Below are 22,212 nucleotides of genomic sequence, written 5' to 3' on the forward strand. Positions count from 1 at the left end.
GTGAAATGTTGATGAACTGCTCAGTGTAGTACATTGTTACTGTTATTACTATACTCTTTGCAGCCAGAGTGTAGAAAAAGCAAGAAATGGAAAAATCAAATTGAGAGTTATTCTTCACATACTTGTGCATTTTGACTGAAATAATTTTTTCAGATATACTGAGGTCTTAGCTATTGAAATCAAAACTTGCTGTGCCTTCTTAATCATGAATCTTCTGTTACTAGCAAGTAAGCCTGCTGTGAATCATATGTGCAATTAAGGTGACTAAACCTGGAGGAAAATGTGAACTATAAAGTTCTGAAGGAAGAATTACAGACATAAATTTTTTACTTTTCATTTCTACCTTTTCATCATTTTCTCATTTTCAGCTTTCAAAGGGTTTTATTTTATCCTCCTTTAATCCTCAACTTTTAAAAAATAGATTTTTTTAATGTCCTGCTCGCTTCCTCCTTATGAGTGTTTTTTTCTCTCAGTGCCGTCTCTAGATCTCTTGACCTTTTAATTAACATCACTTATGGCAAAAGTAAAGTTTCTTCTGGCTAGCTTATCTTTTAATATTCTGGATTTAAGCAATGAGTCACTATGACATACTAACCAGGCCTTTTAATCCTCAAGCTCTCAGGAGAAGTCTTTGGGAATTTTTGTATTTAGGATATTAACGTAGAGTAAGGTTCTTTCTCTTCCTAAATGTTTACCAGTGGGCTTTAGACTGGTATGAGCAGATGGATGCTACACACTGGGTATTTCATGTTTTGCATCAGTCTTTTCCATGGACGCACGTTCTGTAAGAGAATGCTCCATGTCAGACACTACTTTATCTTCTGTGCTAAAGAGGGGTCTCTCCCTTGTGGGGCTGTGGAATGTGGCTTGGTGGGTGGGAAGCAAGAAGCTCCAGGATAGCTATTCGGCCTTTGCCTTCTCTGTTTCCCCTTTCCTGCTTGTCTCTCACAGTCTTTCCTTTCTCTTCTCTGGGAGCCAGATGAAAAATTTACTTTTAGCCATTAGGGAATAGGAGGAGTGAAGGAATACTGTGAGACTTCTGGTGGAAACTGGTGTACAGGATCTTGCTTTTTCTGGGAAGCTGTCCAGGGACAGGGCTGGCTGTGTGGGGACTTGGGGCACAAAAACTTTCAAGAACTCTGTCTTTTTGCTGATACAGATTGAGATGTTTTTCAAGTTTACTGCACAAGCTTTGCCAGTGTTCTCTCTTGTAGTTAGCTGTAATAGTTCTTTTTTTCGGTAATGATCCTTTTTCAGTCACTAGACGATAGAGGATTTGTTTGACTGTAAGAACTAACAATAGCTATTGATCACAAGTATTTCTTATAGCAGCTCAGCTATGGCTTATTACAGGAATAGGATTTGTCATCCACTTCATGTCAGATGTCTCTTACGTGGGATGAAAGCTGCTGATATGGGTGAAAGGGTTTCCAACGCCAAGTACACCACACCGAGTGAAGCTCTTTGTCAAGGGCATTTCAAACTGTGCCAAACCTCAGCAGGCTACCTGCTGTGGTAGCTGGTGCTCTGAGATTCCTTCCAGAGATGAAAGGAATGCAGTTTTATTTTTCCACCTCTGTTTCCCTTCAGATATAAACAGTCATCTCATTATTCATAGTATCAAAGGGTGATAAAATACATGGCATACTTTGGTAGTTAATGCTCTTTCCTATCCCAAGATGGCTGATCTGAAAAGACAGAAGTGGGAATCAGTTTTTGGCTGTGAATAGTTTAGCCTGATTGCTCTTAAGAGCATATTTATATATTTAATTTAGCTAAAGCATTCAAGTAATTAGAGAAATTGAAGTGTTGGGTCCACAAACTAAACCACACTAAAGATAGTGTAATTTCATGTAATCTTAATATAAGAATTTTCAGATGGTGAGGATATTTAGTGCAATGAGTTTAAGGATGATTCATGAAAAAAGAGTGATTAGAAATTTGCAGCTGGATGTCTTAGTATCCAGAGATTTTTGTTTGCTTGAATTTCTGTTCTTGCTTTAGTAGCAAGAACTGGAATGCTTCAGTGTTTGAGAGAAGAACAGTATTGTCTTTAGGTTTACATTCCTGTTTTAAAGCAATTTGTTTTCAGAGACTGATGGATTGTTCCAGGAATCCATAATCACATAAAGTGTTTACTTTTGCAAGTAGCAAAGTGAACTGTCTTGCTAGGCAAAACTGCACAAGTGTTGTCTCAGGGGAGTAAACTCTTAGGGTGTGACTCCTGGAACCTTCATGCCTTAAACTATTTTTACCAGAAGGAATTTTAGTATATTTTGTGTCCAGTTTTGGTTCTGTTCATGTGTATTGTTTTAATGACCTGCATATGATGAAGTTTAGCAGTAAGTAGAACATACAGATTTTCACAACAGTGCTCAGAATTTGGAAGCTTCCACTGCAGCTGTGGTGTAGTAACCTTTTCTCTTTGGACACTTGCCCTCTGTGAGCCTCTTCATCTAATTTTAGGAATGCTATCTTACTTGGCTTTCACTGTTGATTATCTTAGAAGACATCTGTGATTCAATTTCACCACCAGCCCTCTTAACACTACTCACGTCCCAGTGCTGGCAAGTACCCTTCCAGGTTCCTGTTGCAGCTATCATTTTAAAGCACAGAACAGGGCTCTGCTCCTGATCAGCCCTGGTACTTCTCTCAATGTTGCCTCATGCAGTGCTGCTCCACCAGCTGCCCTTTCCTGCTGCCAGGGGTTGCCAGGCCACTCTCCTGGTGAAACATGTAGCTACGCTCGTGATACAGGCTGTGATTTGGGCAACTTCATCTTTTTAATCTCAGTTATGGGGGGAAAAGAATGATTGTCAACAGTAGGATGCTTCCATTTATAAGGCATCCAAAATTAATTTATGAGTGATCAGGTTTTAGAAGTCCTGTGCAATCAAATTGTATGAATGAAATAAGTGAACTCAAGAGCTTTGGGGGTAGCCTATGGATCATGTGCTTTGCCTCTTAAGTACTGTATCTTGTTTTTAAGACAGAACCTGATCTGAATCATTATAGTAGTTCTTGTTTTCCGTGGTGAGCATAAGGAGATACCTAAGGAGGAATAAATGGGGCAAACATGTATAATTTAGTACCTTTCCCTAGTACTCTCTCAGCCTTTGGCTGTTTTTAGCTAAGGGATTTCCTGAACCTGTTGTGCTTTGTTACTCTAGTAACCTCCAGTGAAGCAGCTCTTCCTGGTGTTCTCCCAGCTTCCTTCAAACCTATTTAAACTTGCCTCCTCAATATCCTTAGGCAACAACTTCTGTGGATCAGGGATTTTTTGAGCTTGCTTCCTGTCACCTTCACTAAATGTTCTAGTTACTGTCAGACCTCATCCATCTTCCTTACATCGCTCACAATTTGTAGATCTCTATCAGAGTTCCTCTGTGGTCACTCATCCAACCTGAAGAGTCCCACCACACTTAATTCCTCAGTTTGTAGCCATTTCTTAACTTTGGTAACCTCACTTGTCTTTCAGTGTATCTCTTGCATCTCTGTTTTTTACATATCTGGTTTGATAACAGTCAAGTGTGTTTCTACGTGGTGGCATAATTAGGTTCTCTGTGTTTTTTCCTCTCTGCAGCTATTTGAAGTTATCTGTCAGCCTTACAACCTTTGAATAGCTTCATGTAAAAAAAAATAAGTACATCAGAGTATGCATTTCTTCATTGATTATTGTACTTTAGACCAAAAAAAGGAAAGCAATTTTTTGCAAATAAATTCTCAGTCTTTTTCATTCTGTTCTCTTCCTTTGCTTTTCATGGGAGATAAGGAGTGAAGAAGCAAAATGCTTTCTTTTGAGTTGTGTGGACAGCTTCTGTTTGAACATTTGACATCAGTGCTTCCTGAAGACAAAGATTCTGCATCTGTTTACATGAGAAACACACTTCTCTGTCTAGCTGTATCCTTGTGGGGTTTAGTGCCTGCTTTTACTGTCCAAATTACTGATGAAAATATTTTAGCCAGTTCTACTTTTTTCTAGTTAGTGTGAAATCACACATCTTATTCTAAAATCTGTTAGACTTTGACCAAGGTCTGCACTGTATTCTCTTGATGCCAGATTATTCCTGACTGTCTTGTTGGGTGCACGCTGACCTGATCCTCAAGTAAGAACGTATAGCATCATTTCAAGTGGCATTTTGGAACCAAGGGTTTGATTTTTCTCTCCCTGCTAGGAGCAGATAAAGTTCCTAATGCAATGTGGCAGCAATGTATCTGGATTTAAATGGTTTAGACGTGCTCCTCATATGCAGGAGGACAGGTGACTGAGTGCCTCAGGGTGTATGTGAAAGGGAATAGTGTTGTTTACTGTTCTGGCCAGAAATGGTAGTTTTCTTTTCTCAATGAAAGTCACTTTATGGTCTTTCAGTAAATAAAACCCTAGTGATTATTTTGAGACCCACATACAGTTTCAGTACTTCATATGTCTTATTTTGATTATTTTTGTGCCATTTGTGTGACACTGCTTAGCTATGGGACACAGATTTCTGCTACCTGAATCTTGCAAACAAGCTGCATCTCAGCTTAAGTAACGTTTAAATGATTCTCAGTGAATGATTTCAGGTGGATTTGATTAGAGTGAATCTGAGGAAATGGAGATTTTTATTATATGTTTGATAGGAATTCAATAACTTGATGTGGTTTGAAGGCTGATTATTATGTTTTGATAGGTTATGTAGCTCTCAGTTGGATTTCCATTTTGAATAAATAATGTTTTCATGTGGTCTGAAATACTCTTAGAATGGTTTAGTGACAGTGCTTAGAATGCTGTAATGAGAGCGTCTGTCTACATGGAATCTGATTTCAGGGCTTAGGGTCAAAATTCTTATGTATTTGAAGGTCTGTGAAAAAACAAAGTGTAGAGTTGGAGAGTTGCTCTAATCATTTAATGATGATACTTTTGACAGGAAGGTACATGGCATGAAGAGGGTCAATTTTGGTAAAACAATTTTGCTTTTGATGACAGGCTCCTATCACTGCCACAGAACAAATAAATATTTGTGATGATGCACAAGAGACTCAAAAAGTAAAATCCAAGGACTTTTTTCCTAAAGTTGAATTCTAGGGCAAAATGTGCAGCTCAGTATTTTCTCTCGATCAAGTCTCAGAAGCAGCTCAGCCAGGAAAATTCCTTTTTGGCCAGGCTCTTAGGAATGCTGGGAAAGCTTGTTGGCTTGCACTCAGTGGAAATCATGTGTGACACAGCAGGTACTAAGCACCTCTGCAGGTTACAGCACTTTGAAAAATACAGCAGTTTTGATACTTCTATACACTCCTAATGCAAGAAAGTGGATTATTATTTTAAAACTTCTCTTTAGATCCCTTATGTGCATTAGAAGATCCGATCAGTAGAAATACTGCTGTACTTCTTATAACTAAAACAAATAAAAACAAAATCATAACTGAAAAGGTAAGGTCTCAAAAGAATTGCCAGGAATAAGATTCTGTGTGTGACCATGGTTGATCCCCTTTGGATTTGTACATTTTGATTGTCTCTAAATGCAGTATGAGATTTTTTTATTCCATGGCTTTGTTGCCTGGCTAGGCCTGAATGCATAGGAGAGATGTTCACTTAGATAGCAACTGCAAAATAGATATATTTGTTCCTGATGTTTAATACATCTCCTTATAGTTTAATTTTTTTTGTGCTGTTCAAACTTTTCTGTAAAAGTGTTGGCTATTTCTCATGGGCTTTCCTATGCTGCTCTGCATTATCATACCTTGTAAATAAAGTTTCTCTAACAGTGTTGCCATCTATTTCTTTCCATCTCCTTTCTCTAGCTTCTATCATCTTTGCTCTTGAATCAAACTACTCATCTTTCTGAGTTCATTGTGGGCTTTGCTGAGAGAAATGGGGAAGAATTTTCATATTCTATCCTCTGGTGTTAAAAGCTCCCTATGTAAGAATTAAAGTTGTGCCTCACAGCTGCAGGGTAGCTCAAACCTAGGTTTTGTCTGCAAGTGTTTCATATGTTTGGTCAACTACCATGAGCTCAGAATTCAGAGCTGAGGATTCTGAATTTTGTTTTGGGCCCTCTTGGATAAGATTTCCCTCAGATTTATCATTTAGCCAAACTTGTCAGTCTCACAAAGAGTACTGGGAGGCACACATGATCCATTTCCTGTTAAATATCAAAATGGATTGAGGTACTTGAGAATTATATAAATGGATAAAGACACATATGGATATTAGTTTGCCAAAAGTTCTTAAGTCAGAAAGAAGTATTCACTAGTCTTGCTTTCAGAAATGGCTCAATTGTGTTGCAGATTTTTTCCACAGTCATTTAGTGTGCTGACTAGTAGGCCTGAAAAACTTTGAATTTGTTCTCTAACAGTCAGAAAGATTTGTCTTCATAAAAAACTATACTGTTGGTAGTTTTGAATTTAAAGTACTTTTTGTCCGTCACTAAGAATGCTCATGAATATCTTTTTAGTTTATTTTACTTAGAAAACATCATAACAGCATGTCTTAAGGTGAGATAATAGTCTGAATAAAAAGCCCTGGAAGAAGAATCCTGAGTACATGTTCTGGACTATTTTTGTGCAGAAAATCAGCACTGCAGAGCAGTGAAGTGAAGCATAATCAGTTTGCTGGTCAGATGGGAGGCAGACCTGCACAGGAAGAGATGCTGCATGGCACACGTGCTTTGTTGGTATTAGCACCTCAGAACCACTGAGTTTCCTGAGTTTTTGCAATAGAGCGAAGTAGATGAAGCATGACACAGAACCAAACCACTTTCCTTTGCTTGACTGCTGTCAGGGAATAAGCATTTAGCCACAGCACTACCTCCTTTTGCCACTCCTGGCCTCTGGCTGCTGTGTTGGCTGTGCCAGGGTTTGTGCCAAATTCAGCCTCCTACCCCTTCTGGAGCCACTTGAATTGGTCCATGGAGAAGGGTCCCTTTTTGCACACAGCTCTGCTTGGCCTGGCACAGATGTGCTCTATCCATGGTGCAATCAATCTTCAAACCAAGGGATCCTTATAAGAACTACAGGGAAGGTGTTTATATGGGGAAATATTAACACCTTTTGGTAGTATCAGTTACACTTCCAGCAGATGGATAGTATGAATAATAGTAGTGACCTCACTTTGCAGTGCAATTCAAGGTGTTCACTAATCAGGTACTAAAAAATTATACCAATCACACCTCTGTCTTTATGACTCCTAATTTACATTACATATTTAAGACTGAATATTTACAACATTCAAGTGTTGTTTTAAATATCCATTCCACTTGAAGGCTTTGGAAGATGGTGAAAGGATGGCAATTCAGTCTTCTCTATTTCATATTACGTAATTCATTCATGTTTTTAACAAGTTTTATGTATTTATGTGTTCAGTGAATTAGTTCAGCTTTTCAAAGACTGAGTTTACTGTTGTTCCTGGAGAATTCTGTGACAACTTCAGTTTCATTTATACATACAGATATTAGGCTTTAGATTTAAATCAGAGTTCAATTAAATAATATTGTACCATTGTAGACAAAATGTCTGTGGGAGGAGGATGGAGGCAGCAAACAGTGCTTGAATAACATGTTGAGACTGAAGAGTGAAACCACAGGACAAAAGCAACTGACTGTTATAAAGTAGAAATAAAAATGAACAGACAGTGTCTAGCTCTGTTTTAAAATCTCTATACATATTAGATTAAGGATGTTATATCATGTATTTTGTAAGGATGATCTAGTAGGTCGATTGAAAATCTTGGTATTAAAATCAATGTCTATTAGCTCTTAGTTTATGTTGCTACTTAAGATGTTATAGGATTGACTCTCCTTCACAAAGTGTTTGTACTTGTAAATATTCAGATCAGTTTTATACAAATTTCTTTAAGAGTAGCATTCTCTAGAGGTTTTTTTTTTTTTTGTAACCTCTATCCTTCTGCATAAGTAATTAGAGTTAGTAATTATAGGCAAAATTATTAAATCTTTAGTTTGTCAACACACGTCTTTATTTTTGACAACTCACATTTTCCTTTATGCAGACTGCTTCCTTTGTTACTTCTTACTCTTGCCAGCACTCCTTAGGTTTTCATTTCATGGTTATATTTGTTACCTCATATACCAGAGAACTACTGAGGAAAGAAATTAAAATGGTTTAGGAGTGCCTTGAGACACTTATCTGTGTGGATAAATGCCCCTTGGACAGAACTGGAAGTAATAAAATTTTCAAAACCTGTACTGTGGAGCCTAAAGCCCAGCTGACAAGAGCTGTTCATAGTTGCTGCTGTATGGAGCATTTGTTTAGCAAAAAGCAAACGTAATCCTTGGAACTTTACTGAAGAGATGTTGGGGCACAGTGGCATGCCAGTTCACAAATGAAAGAGCAGTTTGTAGAGTGGTATAGACTGGCAATAACCTTGACCTTCTTCCTTCCTTTGTGTTTATATTAAACTTTTTTACTAAGCTGTTGTTTATTAAGTTAGTTCTCTGTTTTTGTATGAATTGGTCAGTAAATACTTCTAAAATTGCTATAAAAGCAATGGCAGCTGATAAACAGTTTTAAAAGATGAAAGGAAATTTTGAATTCTTCAAGCTTCTTCCATTTTGATATCTTTTAAAATATGAGGAACCAGACTGCTAGTGAAATTTGTGTCAATGTAAAATGATTTCTAAGCAGAGGAAAAAGATGGAGAAAAAGGCAAGGTGACATTGGAATCAGCTTTTTGTTTGCCCAGTCATCCTTGCCCAATCCTTACCCTAAGTCTGCCATTTCTTCCTGTGAATAGCACAGACTTGTGCCATATTCTTTGTATCTAGAGGAGGTTGATGAAGAGCCATTAAAGGAAGGATGCTGCTTTCCTATTCATAATAAACCCAGCTCCTCCAGGACTCAAAGAAATGCAATAATTGCCTCCAGATAGTTTTTTATAATTTTTTTACTTGTGTTTTTTTATGCTTAATCTGTGATAAATTTAGTTATTGGCTGAATCCTGCTGTGTTTAAGGCAGGTTTTTAGATTTTGTTTGTGGGGAAGGTTGCAGATGAGGAATACTACAACACATCAAGTTCAGTTGTATGTGCTCCTTCCATGAGTCAGCGGCACAAGTAGGAAATAGAGCCCATGATTATTCTTGGTCCCAGGGACATCTCATCCCAAGAATAGGCTAATATACTTTGGTCTCTGAACAATACCCTGTCCTTATACAGCTTTTAAAAATAATCATTGCACAGTTGATCTGATTGCCAAATATGATGATAGGCATTTTGTCTCTCTGCAAGCATGTTGACAGGAACCTTTGGTTTCCTTTGCTTCCTCTGAAGTGTTAAGGAATGCTCCATTGTTAAGATTATCTGACCGCATTCTACACCTGTAGATTTCTAAAAAAGAAGTGTTGGGGGAGGTTTTTGTTTGTTATTTTTTTGTTGTTGTTGGTTTTTTTTGTTTTGTGGGAGTGTTATTGTTTTGGGGTTTGGGGGTGGGAGGATTTTTTTGTTGTGGGTTTTTTTACTAATTCTTTTTCCTATGTTTCCTGTCTCTGAAAAGGGAAGTTCTGTAAGAGGAAGGGGGATGAATGAGTCAGGGTTATACTGGATTATCAAGAGTGAACCCATATCAGCATGTATAATATTTAGTCTTGTTCCTATGTCATCTGGAGATGTTCAAAATTCACATATTTCTTCAGATTTTTTTTCTCTTCTGTATTTTGACCTGGACTTAGTGCATTCCTATTTTAGTCACTTACCAGTTGCTAATGGCAGAAGTATCATCTGTCAAGGGGTTTGATGAGCAGCTGTGATTGTCCTGATGGCAGCAAAATAAAAATGGGAAATAATTTATAAAGAGCTTTTTTCACACAGTGGAAATCTGAGTCCCAAAATGTAAATTCTGAACTCTGGGAGAGTGGAGGGACAGATCAGAACGTGGGTCTTCATTTCCCTCTTTTGTACCTGAATCACAAGACTCTTCTGTTCCTTTGGATTAGTAACGTGTATTTTGTAGAATCCTTGTGTTTTACCACAGTTGAGCATATGGATCAGAAATCTGTTTTGAATAGAACTAATTAAGTGAAATGAGCTCTGTACATATGCTTTGGATTTTGAGGCTTTAGTATTTGGGGGGGATGGATTTTTAGAAGTCAAAATAAACAATTCACCTCATGAAATTCATATTTCAAACTTTCTTTCATCTTAGTTCCTATGCAGTTGTGATTTGCACTTTTGCCAGCTAAGACAGCTGACTTTGTATGATTATTCTGTATAATGATTATAGAGGAATTATCTGTTATTTCATAGTAGTTTGGTGTACTTTTGTAAAAGATCTATATGGAAAATATTCTTAGTTGCCAAACAGATTTTATTCTAACTCTAAATACTGTTTTTCTGTGCCAGTTGATTCAGTTATATATTATGGTCTCGGAAAGCTGGTGTATTGCAGGTGATTGTTAAACAAAGTGTATCAATGTGGATGCAGAACGATTAAACACTTAATAAATGCAGGGAAGAAGGAAATCCAGCAACAACCTAATTTTTCAGAGTGACATAAATAACTGCAGAGATATGCATTCATACTTCTCTTCCAGAGTGGGTTTTTTTTTTTTTTTTCATAAATATTTGTAGTTGTAGAATGAATTTTTTTTCATGGGCATAGTAATATATGTAGTATAAATACACATAGTATGTAGGTAGATATAAACATATTCAAGTTTTTGTAGGAGTAAAAAGTATGTATTGTTAAAATGACTTTGTCTTGGTTATTTACTGGATGTCACAGACATTATGAAGGACTAGACACAGATGGAAGCTTTGTTTTGTGTCTTTATGCACAGACTCTCCAAGTTTGGAGCTCTCTGAGCATTTTGCTCTTCATCCATGTACACAGGCAATAAATGCAGGACTCAGGTGTTCCTTTGACACAGCCAAATCCTATCTGTGTTATTGCATGCTGATCATGCCTCACTTCATTTCCAGTAGACCCAGGAGGGTAGGACTGCTTCAGACCTCCTACTACTCAGCTGCTGCTGCTGCTGTTTTGGTTTGGCTGGGATTTCGTAGTATCTCCATTATCAAGCACTGTTTTCACATTGCATATGACTTGTATTTAAAAAGTCCTTTAATTATTAAATCCTTGCAGTGTTCTCTAGCCTGACTCCACTCCTGACAGTTGAAGAGAAAACAGATTCAGAATATAGTAATTTGCTATAAAGAAGTGAAAAAAACCAAAATTCTTGTCTTCAGGCTTTGCTCTCTCTATTTAGAAATCTTGCTGATGAGGTATAACTTCAAAAGCCAGATTAATTTTGCAATTTAAAAAATGCATCTTTCTGATTAACCAAAAGATGCTTACTGATTCAGTGGATCTCTTCACAAGTTTATATGAAATAAAAATCCAGTTTTTAATGTTTGTATCTTAGGTGTTCTGGGGTTGATTCAGACCATGTTGTCTCTTCAGTAGATCTGTCATGTGCAAAGATGTTTGCTTACAAATCATGGACTATGACTGAGAAAATGGTACTTCACAATTCAAGTTCTACGAGCGATTTGACCTGTATGGCATTAGTTTGACTTGGTGAAAGGAAGGTAGCAAAATCTAAGCTTGAGTCATAGGCAAAACATCAGCTAGGAGACGTTGAGTATGTTGCAGGTAATATGGATGACACCTACACTGTGTGGTACAAAAAATGCAGTTGATATAACATCATTTAGTGTTAAAATATTGTTATATTTTACCATGATAGCTATTATATACTGGAGAATGACCATCTTGGTTCACTTTTCTATAAAGAAGTGCTGTTTGGCTTTAATTGCAGAAAGTTATGGTTTTTCCAAACAGCATGAAATCCCTTCTCTGCAGAAATAAAATGTCTGTGCTCTGTTCCACAGCTAAGGAAAGTTCCACCTCTGACCAGTCCCAGGTTGTCAGTGAAAGTATATTATAATTTTAAACCCTAAAGGCTCGGTGCTGAGGTATTAAAACCACTGTTTCTGTATAATTTGGATGGTGTTACTTTGAGCTGTAGCTGGAACGTGATCCCTTTGGATATCTCCCCTGCTGGAATCCAGCGAGTCAAAGGGTCTCTGGAGCATGTCTCTGTCTGCTGAGCTCTTCTGCTCCACTGGGCTGACTGTGCCATTGTCCCTTTGCCACTGCATCAGTCTTTGCTGTGACCAGGAGAAAGCCTTTGGCACTGCAAGAGATGAAAGGTTTTTTACGGTCTCGTGGTGGCAATGAGACTAAAATAGATGCTGAGATTGAACAGTTCTTTGGCTTCCATTAGAATTATTCCCCAAATTGCTAAACCTTGATGGTTTTAGTTGTGTTTTCAAATGAATAGGACTTAAATACCTTGTCTTAAACTTATGAATGGAAAGTAAAATGAATTTTTTTTGACACTGCTCCATCCTTCGTATGGGGGAAAGAAGTTGAAAGCTGAAAAATTCAACTACACAGACTGCCAGGTCTGATAAAGTGGAGTACATGCTTCTCGAGGTGTCCTGCGAAAGCCCTCCCCAAGACAGGAAAAGTACATTGCTAACATGGATAGACATCTTCAGGCAAGTGAAATGCCCAGAGAGGGAGAGTCATTGGCTCACCCCAGTGCCATCCTTTCTGCACCATCAATTGTTGAAAACCATTTTTGAAATCAGTGAGTTTTGTATGTTGCCTCAAGAAGATGCTGAGATCTGGTTTCACATAAGCATATCTGAGCAAAAATGGTGTAGTCTGTGCTTTGCTGCTCTAAAGAAAAAATATGTAAGTAAAATATTGAGACATGATTTATCATGGCTTTTTGATACCAAAGAGAATGATCTCATTGAGTAAGAATAAAAATTAAAGAAAAAAACAGATTTCCTGCATATAAATTACCAGGAGTTTGCCATCTCTTGCTGTTTGTACATACTGTGATATATGTTTAAGCACGGAGAAGCTTCTAGTTGGTTTCAAGTTTCACCTTTGCCATCAGATAAAAAGAAGCTGTCTCAGATGTTAAAATATTTTTTGTTTATACAAATGCAAACAAAAAAATAATTTTACTTTTCTCCTTTCCTTGCCATTTTTTACGCTGCAACAGAAGTGTCCTGATGCACTGAGTGACCGGTGCTGTTCCAAGAGGGAAGGAAGAGGCTTAGTGATTTAGAGAGAGCCCTTTGGGTGGGTGTCTCTGCTGTGCATTTACTGCCCACATCCGAGCAGCTGCTGGTTCTGGCCATGTCTTGTGCCGCTGTGCCCAGCGGGTGTTGCCTCTGCAGGGACAGACAGATGCTGCCCCTGGGCATGGAAGCCCCAGATGGCACCTCTGTGGCTCCTTCCCTTAACTCACTGCCTCGTGGGAGCTCAAGCTCACTAGATGACTTTGTACCTGAAAAGGGCCCCTGCAGCACAGCACACCAATGTGGGACACCGTGCCAGGACAGGCAGGGCTGTGCTCAAGCTTGCACCGAGTCTTGTTCCCATCTGTCCCCAGTACACAAAGCTGCTCGTTTAATCTCGGGTCTAGGGCAGACTGAGGAAGCCACATGAAAAAAGCTGTTGCTTGCTCCTCTGCATCAGGCTTGAGTTCTGAGGAGTGAAATAATAGAGAACATGTGTGTGTAATTAAAATATAAAGCAAATAGAAGGGGGGATAGCAAGGAACTGTTGAGCATCGTAATTACAGACATCTGATTTTACTGAAGGAATTGGAAGACTCTGAATGACTTAGCCCTATAGCCATTCTTAATCTTGAGGGAAGAGAGAGTATATTCATTGGGGGTTGCTTTGTTTGTTTTAAATTACTTATGTTTTCACAACAACTTTATCATCATTTTCTTGGTAATAAAAACTATGTCTGCATCACAGCTTCCACACAAATCTCCATTATAAAGTTCACAAATGTAGTTGAAATAATTACCACCTCAGTGCCAAATTGAGCATTCTTTTAGGGAGATTCCAGGAAATATGTTCAACAAAATAAATCTTAATATTTTCACGTGGCAAGGAATTTATGAGTAAGTTTGAATTTAAATTATTTTAAATACTGTCTTTAAACAGTCAATAAATTTACGTGATTGATAAGCATTTTAGTATTTCATTATAAGCATTGTATTTGTAGCATAAGTATTTCATTGATAAGCATTTTAGGATTTCACTAAATTGCTTGAGTCATTTTTAAGTAGTACCTGAGATGGTTAAAGCTGAATGGGCTTCACATAGGACGCTTCTAACACATTAAAATACTCCAGTAAAATTCACAAGAATACAAATCCTTCATCAGAAACTGCTCGGTCTTCTCTACTTTATATTAGCTTGGGAAATGATCCTTTTTTTACTGCAAGGCGCATCAAGGAATCTCCAGGCATAAGCTCTCAAAAAGTTTGCTTTTTCTTTCTCCTCTCTTCACCATTTCCCACAGATTTTTCCATACAACAGAATTATTTGCTTTTAAGGATTGTTTGTTCTTTGCACTGTACTAAATGTGATTTCTGTGCCAAAAGCTAAGTAATTTTTAGTTAACTGATACAAGCCCGGAAAATGTATGGAAATGAGATGATAGCAAAGAAACTTGAGGGTGGTTTTTTTGTTGTTTTTTTTTTGTTTACAACAAGTTAAGTTTTTGTTTATAATATGCTAGTGAAAGCAAGTTTTAACTGGAGAGCATTTGAAAGGAGCATAAGAAATAGGTAAAGTAAAAGAAAGCTGAAAAGAATAAAAAGAATAAATCTATAATGGGCAAAAGGAGTAAATCTAGTTCTATGCCATGTTTATATTTCTAGAAGCCTGGACTGAAACAGATTTGTTGTCACATACAAAACTATAATTTCAGATTTTTGACTGTGGGGTAGTTTTTTTTATTTTCTTTGTTTAATTTTTTTTTTAATGTGCAAGCTAACTAAGTAGCATAAATTCTTGCTTCTGCAATGAGTAAATGAATTAGAAACACACAAGCATAATGCTCAAGAAATGTATCTGAATATGCAGATGAGAACTCAAATTTGTTCTGTTGCCAAAAAGTGGTTTTATGTTCATAGAGACTTGTGATAAGTATGTCCTTAGAAGTCCATGGAAACACAAACCACTGATTTGTATTCATTTGTGTTTTTAGTTTAAAGCTCAGTGTTTTTCTTGTGTCACAGTGATTATTACACACAGGATATGTGAAATACTGAAAGATTGATTAAATTTATTAAATTCGAAGGATTTGATGTGATTTTTTTTTTCCTATTATATCTGCAGGAGAAACCTTACAAAGCTGTCTCTCATCTTCAGCCACATGTTAGCAGAAATCAAGGCTATTTTTCCAAATGGACAATTCCAGGGTGATAATTTTCGCATCACCAAAGCCGATGCTGCAGATTTCTGGAGAAAATTCTTTGGAGATAAGTAAGTAACTTTTGTAAAATCAGTTCTTTCTAATCACAAGCATTAAAAAAATGAACTTTTCACAAATCCAAATAAAAGTTGGTGGGTGTTTTGAAGATAAATTCTCATTGAAGTCTTTAAATTAGCTGATGATGCTGAGTTCATTGTTAGTAGGGTTTTTTTCCCAATGCGCAAAGGTATCAAGGGTACTTATGCTGAGCCTTACTGCAAGAAATTTATTTGTTTTCTTATAGGGTAAAGATGGTATATTGCTTTACAAAATACATGACAAATCATGTCCTTTCATATTAAATATATATATATGTTATTCAAATTAAAACTCCAAAGTCTGCATTAGGAACTTGAAATTAGTTTCAAGGACAGTATGTTTCCTTAACTCACCTTTAACTTTCTAACTACTATTGTATTTGGTGGAATGAAGTGTGGAAATGTGATTTCATCTATATAGGAAATGCAATAGTGAAAGTATAAAAGCAGGAATATGTGGGGGGTTTTTTGTTTGTTTCTGGGAAAAAATCCATTTTGAATACATGTATAAGCTAATAGAAGATGTGCAGCTTCTTCACTTTCTGGAATGTTTGTAAGTGTAGCAGTGGCATAAGAGGAATGCCAGAGGCAATAGATCAGTGCATTTTTCATTAGAGCAGTTGTTATGGTCATCAACTGTGGTATCTTGGACAATGTAGGCAGAACAATTTCTGCAACAATCTGTTGCATCTTCTGAGCATAAACAGCTCTTTAAAATAAGTCATTTTTTTATTTAGAATACCAGTGTAGTAGGTTGGCACTTTTGCAAATCATTTCTGTTCAGTGTGAATTTACAAGTTTCACTTCCATGGTTTTTTTTTTTTGTTAGTCTAAACACACTGTCAGCTTTCCTCTTCTGGGTTCATGGTAGTGTTTTCTGGTAATTTCTTGCCCATGTAAGTAATGTTAGAGTGTGATGAAGTTGCTATATCTGTCCTCTATTTTGTTAGGAGGAATTTATTGTGCTCTGTGTTACCCATTTTAATGTGAATATAATTTTCAAAATAACTTCAAAAGTTCAGTAAAGTTTTCTGAAGGATTAACTTAAGTGACATGTAGGGTTCTCTATCAGACAAGGCTTTAAAAAAACATGTCAGTCAAGAAAAGAAAAACAGGATCTTTGATAAAATGACTAATGATCATGTTTGTTCAGTGTTGCTATTTTTTCTTCTTCTCTTTTCCCCCTTTGCTTAGGAACTCTCAGAATTTAAATTTCCTTGTGGTACTTCTCTTTTCCTGTTGGGCTCTGTCCTTGAATGACCTTTAGCAGATGTTTTGATGCAAATTGCATTTCTGTCATTGGGATTTACAGATCTCCTCTGCAGGCTGCTGTTTCTTTCTATCATTTCATCTGAACCAGTTTCCTCAGCTCCCTTATTCTCTGAGCCGTTCCTTTTTGGGATTCTCGATTGATTTTCTACCGACTGTTTGAGTTTCAAGAGATTTTCTTCAAGTTTCCTTCCAATGCTCCAGTCCTGCCAATTTCCACTGGGAATGGACATTGGGAGTAGATAGGTATTTGAGGTGTAAGACTGTACAGCATAGGATTCTGTAACATATTAGTAAGCTTTTATCAGAACAAGCTTGGTAAGGAGAGTCTTTCAACTGTGTCGCTTCATCTGAACAACTCAGCTCTACCCTTGTCTTCTTGCGCACACTTCACTCTTATCTTTTCTGACTCATCTCCTGGAGCTCTTATTTCTAAAACCTTTCATGCCCCCAGAGCTCTTGCCATGCCTTTTCTGAGCTTTGTTTTTTTCCTGCTTATGCAAATTTATGCATAGAATGCAACTTTAAATATGAACCTTCGGTACAAACCTCTGACCTTCTCTGCTGTCCCCTGTTGTGTACTTTGATAGGGGTTTTTGTTAGGTTGTTTTTTTAGGAAGGGTGACTGTATGGTTGGGTTTTGTTGGCTTTTTTCCTAAAATATCAGTGCATCTAAAATGTCTAGGAACCAAGGCAGTTTGGTGACATCCAGTTAAACATATGTATCTTTGGTTTTGTGGTATAGTCTGAAAAATTTGAGTTATTTCTGGTCAGTAAATAAGCACTTTTACTGGCCTTCCCAGCTCTTCTCCAATAAAGTGAAGCTGGTTTTGTTGCCTGTCGTTATAAGCAAGGAGCAGTAGATCTGTACTTGGCAGCCTTGCCATTATCTCAGGTTTAGTTAATTGTGCTAAAGTAACTATAAAACATGTAGCAGCATACACGTCAAACAAACAGATGAGAAAAAAAGTCTCTTTGGCATTATGTTTAATCTCTTTGTTGAACAAAATGCCTGAGGCTTTTTAAACATTAATTATTTTCTAATCCTTTTAGAAATGTATGGCAGATATGCCTGTAAGCCACATCCTTTACAATGGGCCTGTTGTGACAAATTGGTTTGCAAATATGCTGGTATCACTTCCCTAAAAGCAGAACTGGCATAAACGTTTTACAAACAACTCAGAAGATCTTTCTCTAACCTGGCCACCTAAAGGTAGGCCCCTAGGACCTTGTGAAACCACCAATACCACCAGTGCAGTGAAGGAGTTCAGGGAGGAATGTGATTGTGTGTTCCCTGGCTGCATCTCTGCTTTATAGGGCAAACCTGGACCCCTCACTTGTTTCTGAACAGCAGCCCTTACTTTGGACCACTGATAACGCTGCTCAAGATTAGAGCATAAATAAAAAGTAAGTTGTGCTGAATTTTGGCTTCTGATGGACAACTATAGTACAAAAAAATATTTTATTGCAGTTTGATCTGATTGGAAGGAGGGAATTTGAAGTATTAGATTAATTAATGATTTTTTCCAACATGGTATTGTCATAAAAACCTTCCCTTTCTAAACATAATGAATTGGATGCTTTTTTAAATAATGAACTTTTTGCACTCATTTCTTTCTGAAATATTACGGTTTTTTTATTTTTTAATTTGAAATATTTTAAATAGCAAGAAGGTCACCAGTATTAATTTATATTTTTAAGTTGACTGTTTGGCTTTCAGTTTTTCAAAATGTGACCTACACTTCCTTTTACAGAAAGCAGCATGTTACTGTTTGCTGAGGACTGAAATCCAAAACATACAGTTTCCATGAGTCCAGTTTGTACTTAAAAAGAAGAAGGAACTATTTTTTTTTCCACTGCTCTTTTCCAGGGAATGGGGAACTTTAAATTTTGTTGGTTACATTTGTCTGTCTGAACACTTGCTGCAAAATAGTGCAGCTGCAACTAAATTCATTTATGCTATTACTAATAAATGTCATAGTCTGCTGTATTTCTTTTTGTGTTTAGGGCTATTCAGGTGTAAATTCACATGGCTTCAAACTCAGGAGCAAAATAAATGGCCAGGCTCTTTCTAGCCTTGGATTATCCATCTAGCTGCTCTTTGGACTTCTGTGAAAATACTGTGTAGAACTCAGCAAGCAATTTGGATGGCTCCCTCAGAGCAAAGTGCTGAGATAACCACATATTCTTGGCCTTCGAATACCTTCTCAGCTTTCACATTTCTGGTACACCCCTAAAAAAACTTGTAGACAGTTCCAGTAGTTGGAGGAGCTTATCTGGGAGGGAATGCTATGTGAGAGCTGCAAATATATCAATAATGGAAATCATCAGCCCTCAGGCTGAAAGTGTAAAAGGTGCACACAGAGCCTTTAGAATTGTGAGGTTTTTCCAGTATTGCTTGTTTCAGAGGAGAACAGGAAACTTTGGAAGTTATAGGATGTTTGGAAGGGATCTGGAGACACTAATGTGATGTTCAGGAGTGTATAGGGAGAATTGATAAATCGAGGTGGGCGATAATGAGATTTTGATTGGGTGGAAGGAGAAGGGTGCTAATAGCCAGCTGTATGAAGGAGGAAAAAGTGGAGGTATTGATTTCTCTGCAAGGACAAAGTAAAACATGTATCCAAATTAGGCGGGAGGTGAAGGGGTCTGCAGTCTTCTGTAGAAGGCCTAGGATTATTTTGGTGTATGGATTTTGTCAAGGAAGCTGACAGAGAAAAGATACCAGGGAAATAGGGAATAGAATGGATTTGCTTTCTGAAAACAAAAATCAGGAATGAGTGAGAGCATTCCAAAGGCTGAATGCCTGGAATAGGTTGTCTCTGGCATTTTCACAGGCTATGTGGAAAAAGACAGCCTCTTGAAGAATATAAGGAATCTGACTGAAAAAGAACTAAGAAATAAATTGGCACAAGCTTTACCTATACCAAGAAAGAACTTGATAATGTCAAAAGCAGGAAAGTGGTGAAGTCGAGAAGATGTGATTTTTCTGCATTTGTAGCGACTGCTAGAGTACAATGATTGGAGCAAGTGGTTTTAGTGGAGTGAATCTTCACCCCTGGTTCACCATTGTAGTTGTGTTGAAAAAAGTGCTAGTTACATGTACAGCTAAACTGTAATGTTCAGTTCAACTGGGAAATTGTAAGATGTAATAAGCAGTTACATTTGTTTACAGATACTTTAGTACCCACCCCCCCGTGGGGTTGTAAATATGCATATAAAACACAATCTGATAGCATCTTCATTACCAACATTTTATTACTCTACAGTGCTTGATGAGAATTTCCCTTGATTTCTCACTCATTTTAATAGCACCTTACATCTTTTACTGTTTGTTCTTTCTGAGTAGAAATGTGTAAAATGCCACAGGGAACAATCCTGAACTGAGAAGGAGAGTAGGCAAGATGACCTAACAGATCTTTCAGAGCTTCTGAATTTGAAAACTAAAGAAGTCATGCAGGGCTTGGTAACTATTGAAATTCGTTACACAAATTTGTAATTTGTGGCTGTCTTCATGTTGCAAAATGAATCAGCAGCAAAATGTCAATACTCTTAGGTTTTAATTTTTTCCATAGTTCTACCATTTATTTAACTCTTAAGCTTTTTATTCTTTATTGTGGAACTTTAAAAATGTTACAGCATTTCTGTACTGTTTTCAGGTAAATTGATTTTCCTTCACCTTTTAGTTGCTGAGCAAATAGCAATTCTTTCATTTTTGGGACCAAAGACATTACTATTTTAATGTTCCTGTACCCTTTTTTCAAGATGAGGCCTGAAATGTATTTATTTTTTATTGGAATTTATGAAAAAATGTGGCTATTGATTTCTGTGTAGCAGTTAAATAGTGCATTTCAAATTGATATTCTAAACTTTGAGTAGCTGTGGTTCTGCTGTGGTCAGTGCTTTTTGGCTCAGGATAGAACAGACACAGCCTCAGTGGTTTGGGTTCACAGAAGAAGCAGTAAAACAGGCAAACCACAAAGCACAACTTATCTGACAGTTAAATGCTTCCAAGTTCAAGAGACCTCAGATAAGCTAAGTTTTTAACACCTTGTTAATCCCCTTAATTTATTACTTGATTTTCTGTTCTTGCTGCTGATAGTGCCCAAGAGCCCTATTACTGCCTGAATAGTGTAAAAATATAGACTGAGGAGTTGGTCCTGGCCCAAAGACCTTCAAATCTGAGTATGAACTGAAGTGTAAAGGGAAGCCAAAGACAGATGAAAGCAGAAGAGGCAGTGGTCCAAACGCCATCACCTTCATCACTGTCAAAACAGGTGTTTTAGCAAGAGGAACTTTTAAAGAGAAGGAGATGAACAGAAACAGAGCTTTTGGAGTGTGGTTCCTTCCTTGGCTGATCAGTAGCACAGGCTTATTGATCAACTTGTTTAAAATTGAGCTAGAGACAGAAGGTGCTGTTCTCTGGGTGCTAGTGGGACAGGAGTGTCTCTAGACCTCATTCCTACAAATGCAAGATGAAAAAGAATAAGACAGCAGGTAATGTTATAGAGAAGAGCAAGTCAGTAGAACGTTGCAAGACTGGATTAGAAAATGGAAAAGAACAGTCTTCACAGCTGTTCTGGGTAGCTAAATAAGGTGAAATTGTGTGTGCAAAAGACAAAAGAAAGTTCTGATACTTGGCACGTGGGTTTGTGAGACAGGAGAACACATTCTCTGTGGATAGGCAGGAGAGGCAATGTTTTAAGTACAAAAGGATGTGCGAAAGCCTGAGGAGGCTTTGACTTTGTGCTAAAGATCAGAGTTGAAAATACAGAGAAGTGCATCCCTTTGGGGAAATACAGAGTTCCTGAATCTCTTAAGGAACTTGCTGTCTCTCCAACAATGTCCAGTTACACAGCTTTGGAAGTGGCTTTTTTGGTGGTGTGTTTCCTCCATTTCATAAGGCTGATTTTTCTCTTTTTTACCTTCTCTGTCTCATATAGATTCATCTGTATTTGTTCAGAATGATGTCACTATTTAGCAATTGTACTCGCATGATATGGCAGAATTTCTTTTTTCCCTTAGAACTGAACTTCTCAAGCCTTCTGTATGTCAATTATTTGCTTTGCAGTTCAGAAGCAGTGGAAACATATGGCCTCTCACTTAAAACTGAAGCAGCAGTCTTAAGAAAATGCTTTTTTCAGTGGTAATACATCAAAATCCACATTGCTCACTGCAGACTTACAAAAAATGTTGTTTCTATCTGGGTCAGCATTTGCTTGAATATTTTTAACATTGCTCTGGAAACAGTAATGACCTTTTCATAGTGTGTTTTTTGGCAACATTTTAGAGAGTGTCTTGCAGACAAAAATGTTCACTGTAAGTGTAAGTTACACAGGTGCGTGTTTACTTCCCTAGACATTCTTGTGGTCTGCTCTGGTTCAAATGGAAGCAGTGTCACTTGACATTCCAGGATAGCTGCATCTCTGCAGTTTTGCACAAGTGCTGTACTCTTTCTGCTCAGGAAATATATGCTTCATCTCCAGATTTATTTTAATGTCTTTTGCTTTTTAGTAATATAGCAACATTTAGGGAGTTTGAGAAAATCCCATGTACACATGAGCAGGGCAGGAGGGAAGAGAGGACCTAAATTCCTGTGCTAAATTGCTTGAAAAA

The 22,212-nt window shown here is 37.4% G+C and overlaps 1 protein-coding gene across 3 annotated transcripts in view; it reads left to right on the plus strand.

The window, feature by feature from the left end:
- CBLB (Cbl proto-oncogene B) overlaps positions 1-22,212 on the plus strand; it is a 128,708-nt gene that overhangs the window by 52,570 nt on the left and 53,926 nt on the right. For all 3 annotated transcript variants that reach the window (XM_033052688.2, XM_033052689.1, XM_033052690.1), the window contains exon 4: positions 15,154-15,300. In XM_033052688.2, coding sequence (XP_032908579.1) covers positions 15,154-15,300 — 147 coding nt within the window. The remainder of the gene's footprint in view (positions 1-15,153; positions 15,301-22,212) is intronic.

Source organism: Catharus ustulatus, chromosome 2, assembly GCF_009819885.2.
Source record: "Catharus ustulatus isolate bCatUst1 chromosome 2, bCatUst1.pri.v2, whole genome shotgun sequence".
Lineage (NCBI taxonomy): Eukaryota > Metazoa > Chordata > Aves > Passeriformes > Turdidae > Catharus > Catharus ustulatus.